Consider the following 3,845-nt stretch of genomic DNA (forward strand, 5'->3'; position numbering starts at 1 on the left):
AATGCCCCGGCCCCCCCCTTGGCCGGACTGGCAGGGGGACAGGGGTGCAGACCGTGGCCATACCCCCGTCCCACCCTGATGGGAACCTGCTGGGGCTGTTGGGGCTGCAGGGAAGGGCTGAACCCCAGACTGGGCGATGTGACACACCTGCCCCTTCCCAACCTGCCTGAGATGGAGGAACCTCAGTAGCCCATCCCTGACCCTACCCTGTCCTACCCAGCCCCAGATCTCATTGAGTGACACAAGGAAAGGGCTGGGGGGAGGGTCAGGGGCTGTGTCTCATCCTACATAGAGGTTGGCAAGTGGCTGGCTGAGCACGATGGCCCCTTGTCCTCATCCCTTGAGCATCACTGGGTGCCCTGTGGGACAGGGAGGCTCCCACCCACTGAGCACCCTGTACATATGTAAATAGCTGTAGATACACGGGGCAGCTGGACATGGGCTGTGTCCTGCACCCGGAAGGGCTATTGGGGGCTGTTGGGTTGGTGGGCACAGCCCCCACGTGCCCCACACAGGGTCCCCTCCCTGGCTGGCAGTGGCATCACTGGGTCCGGGAGTGGCAGGGAACAGCCCCCGGCCCGTATCCTGTCTTCCCTGCCGTGCCACCACTGTGGGCTGCCCCACTGCCACCCCAGGGTGACAGGGCTTGGGGAAGGGCTGGGGGCACTGGAGCAGTGGGACTCACCTCCTCTTGCTCTGGCCACTGGGGACCAGCCACCCCTGTGCAGTGCAGCAGCGCCCAGGGGACATCCTTGGCGCAAACGAGACCCTTCCCATCCCAAATCCAGAAGCCTTCCCCACCTCCTCCCCCCAGTTTCCCATTAACTGCCATTTCTGTGTGGTCATTGGTGTGTGTGTCTCGTGTGAATGACCAGGAGGCCAGGGGGTGTTGGGGGTGGCCACCCCAGCTGGCCAGCTTGCCCTGAGTACCAGGGAAGACAAAGGCCTGATGACCCTGCCAGTCAATATACCTCTCTCAGCCCCCTCCCCATCCCCAAAACAGGGTACCCCCACTGGCCCCCCACGGTCCTTTTTCTCTAGGGTTTTCCTGGGACCAAAGGGTTTAGCTTTCCTCTCTCATTTCTGTTCAGTGTTTACACCCCTTTTCTAACCGCTGCTCCCGCACGGCCAGGCTGGGGCTCAGCCCCCCCGTCCCCCCCGAGCGTGGTGCCCCTGGCCCCGTGTCCCTCCCTAAACTGTCCTGTTTGGCATGTGATTGAACCAACCAACTCTGCTCCTGTAGCACACGTGTCACTGATGCCTGTGTGTCTGTACCACCTGTGCGGCACCGCCGGCGGCGGCTGCCATGGATGCATGACAGTGAGATGTTTTGCACTATTTTGACTTTTTTGGGCTCTGTAAAAATATTTTATTATAACTGACATTAAAAAGCACACCCTTCACTGCGGCTCCCGGGGGGGTGTGGGAGGGCAGGCACACACGGGCCACCCTGATGCAGAACTTGGCACCTTTGAGGTTAACACCAAGGATCACAGGATCACTCTGGTTGGGAAAGACCTTCAGGATCATCGAGTCCAACCACCACCCCAACTCTGCCATGTCCACCACTAAACCCTGTCCCCTGGCACCACATCTGTTTGTTTCGATGTCTCCAGGGATGGTGGCTCAAGCACTTCCTGGGACAGCCTGGATCACCCAGTCCAACTCCCACCGAAGAACAGGAAAACCCTGAAGTTCACACCATGTCCCTGAGGGTGTTGTCCAAATGTTTCTTGAATATTGCCAGGTTCAGAGCCAAAAAAAAGCTGCCCTAGGGAGCCCATTCCAGTTCTCCACCACCCTCTGAGTGAAGAATCTCTACCTAATCTCCATCCCTGGAAGAATTTCATCCTTCTAGTGATGCTGCAGCAGCTCTGCATGTGCTGAGCCCTGCTCAGGGCTGCTCTTCAGTGCACCCAGACTTTGCAAAGCCAAGAGCTTCAGGACAGTGTTTGAATGAAACTGGGACAGCAAAGATTTTTCTTCCTAATATCTCATTTCAATCTCCCTTAAAACTCTTACCCCCTCATCCCATCCCTCCCTGCTCTTGTCCCAAGCCCCTCCCCAGCTTTCTTGGAGCCCCTTCAGGCACTGGAAGCTGCTCTAAGGTCTCCCTGGAGCCTTCTCTTCTCCAGGCTGAACACCCCAACTCTCCCAGTCTGGCTCCAGAGCAGAGCTGCTCCAGCCCTTGGATCTTCTTTGTGGCCTTTCTCTGGTCTTGATCCAAGGGTTCCATATCCTTCTTATAAACAGGACTTGTGTAAGGCTTTGGACAGTCCCCCAGAATATTCTTGCCACTAAACTGGAGTGATGTGGTGTTGGTGAATGTAGAGCCCTGGTGCCCTACAGAGAGACCTGGGGCTTTTACTGGACTCTTTCAGGTGCCTGAGCAGGACCCTGCTTCTCTCCAGAGAGCTCCAGAGCCATCACCAGACTTTGCCCTAACCCTTCAGGGCCCACCTGCCCTCCAGAGAGCCCTGGTGCCTTTGCAGAGCTTTACCAGACCCCTCCAGAGCCCTGCTGCTCTCTAGAGAGCCCCAGGAACGTGGTCAGGCTTTGCTAGAAACAGGGAATGGTTTGGGTTGGGAGGACCTTTAAAGATCAAGCCCAACCCTACCCTGGCTGCTGGGAGTCTTGTCTTTTCTTGGTGATCCCTGATGGATACACCCTTTCTGGAGGTTTTGTGGGTTCATGCTGCACTGTCTTGCAGGGGGTTGGATGGTCTTTGACATCCCTTCCAACCACAACAACTTTGAGGACTTCTGTGCCCATGTGAAAAGAGAGAGAATATCTATTGGTTAGACAGAGCATGGTACACAAGGCTGCTACTAATAGTTCTTCCAGCAATCTGGGTACTGGGATGGGTGTGGGCACTCCCTGGCCTGGGAAGTCACAAGAGGAAGGAGAAGGCAGGACTATGTTACCTGGCATCTCCAGTGCAAGCCCCTTCAGGATTATACCATCGTTTCTGTCAAACTGGGTTGTGGTAAAACCTGTTTCTCCCAGGAGGGCTGGTAAACATCTGGGCTCCAGGTGTCCAGGTGGGTCAGGGTCTCTGTTTATCCCTGACTGCTTGGGTTTAATGGGGAGGGTTGGGCTGGTTTGTCCCTTCCTCTCATGCCCACACTCCTCCAGGGAGCTCTGGGCCTTGCCAGGGGCCACAAGGGTCCAGCTTCTGTGCTGACCACCCAGGGCATTTCCCAGCCTTTCCAGGGCCTGGGCAGGGCTCTGCTGCCCTCCAGAGACCCCAGGGCCTTCACCCACCTTTGCCAAGACCCCCACGGAGCCCTGCTCCTCTCCAGAGGGCCCTGGGGCTTTTGCTGGAGCACTGGGTTTCTGGGGTAAGGTTTTGGGGTGCCAAAGCTGAGCCCACCTGCCCCAGGGGCAGAGCCCTGGGGTAACAGCTTCAAGAAAGGGGAAACAGCAGCTGGGAGAGAGGAGTGGGAACATGTGAGAGAAACATCCCTGCAGCCCCAGGGCTGGTGCAGGAGGAGGGGGAAGAGCTGCTCCAGGTGCCGGGGCAGAGATTCACCTGCAGCTGCTGCTGGAGACCCTGGTGAAGCAGGTGGTTCCCCCTGCAGCCCACGGAGGTCCAGAGTGGAGCAGAAATCCACTTGCAGCCTGTGCAGAGCCCCTGCTGGAGCAGCTGGAGGCAGGTGAAAGCAGCTGTGACTCCGTGCAGAGCCCACATGGAGCAGGTCCTGGCAGCACCTGTGGGCTCGTGGGGAGCCCACCCTGGAGCAGAGCATTCCCGGGAGGCTGCAGCCCATGGGAAGGACCCACCCTGGAGCAGCGAGTGAAGAACTGCAGCCTGTGGGAAGGACCCACCCTGGAGAGGTTCAGAC

At 57.9% G+C, this 3,845-nt stretch overlaps 1 protein-coding gene across 1 annotated transcript in view; it reads left to right on the plus strand.

The window, feature by feature from the left end:
* UNC13A (unc-13 homolog A (C. elegans)) overlaps window positions 1-2,802 on the plus strand; it is a gene marked incomplete at its 5' end in the record, with an annotated part of 39,692 nt that extends 36,890 nt beyond the window's left edge. The window contains one exon of the mRNA XM_010001318.1: window positions 2,711-2,802. Within this exon, the coding sequence (XP_009999620.1) occupies window positions 2,711-2,802 (92 nt within the window). The remainder of the gene's footprint in view (window positions 1-2,710) is intronic.
* Window positions 2,803-3,845: the final 1,043 nt, after the last annotated feature.

The sequence above is a fragment of the Chaetura pelagica genome, unplaced genomic scaffold (genome assembly GCF_000747805.2).
Source record: "Chaetura pelagica isolate M959 unplaced genomic scaffold, ChaPel_1.0 scaffold1277, whole genome shotgun sequence".
NCBI lineage: Eukaryota > Metazoa > Chordata > Aves > Apodiformes > Apodidae > Chaetura > Chaetura pelagica.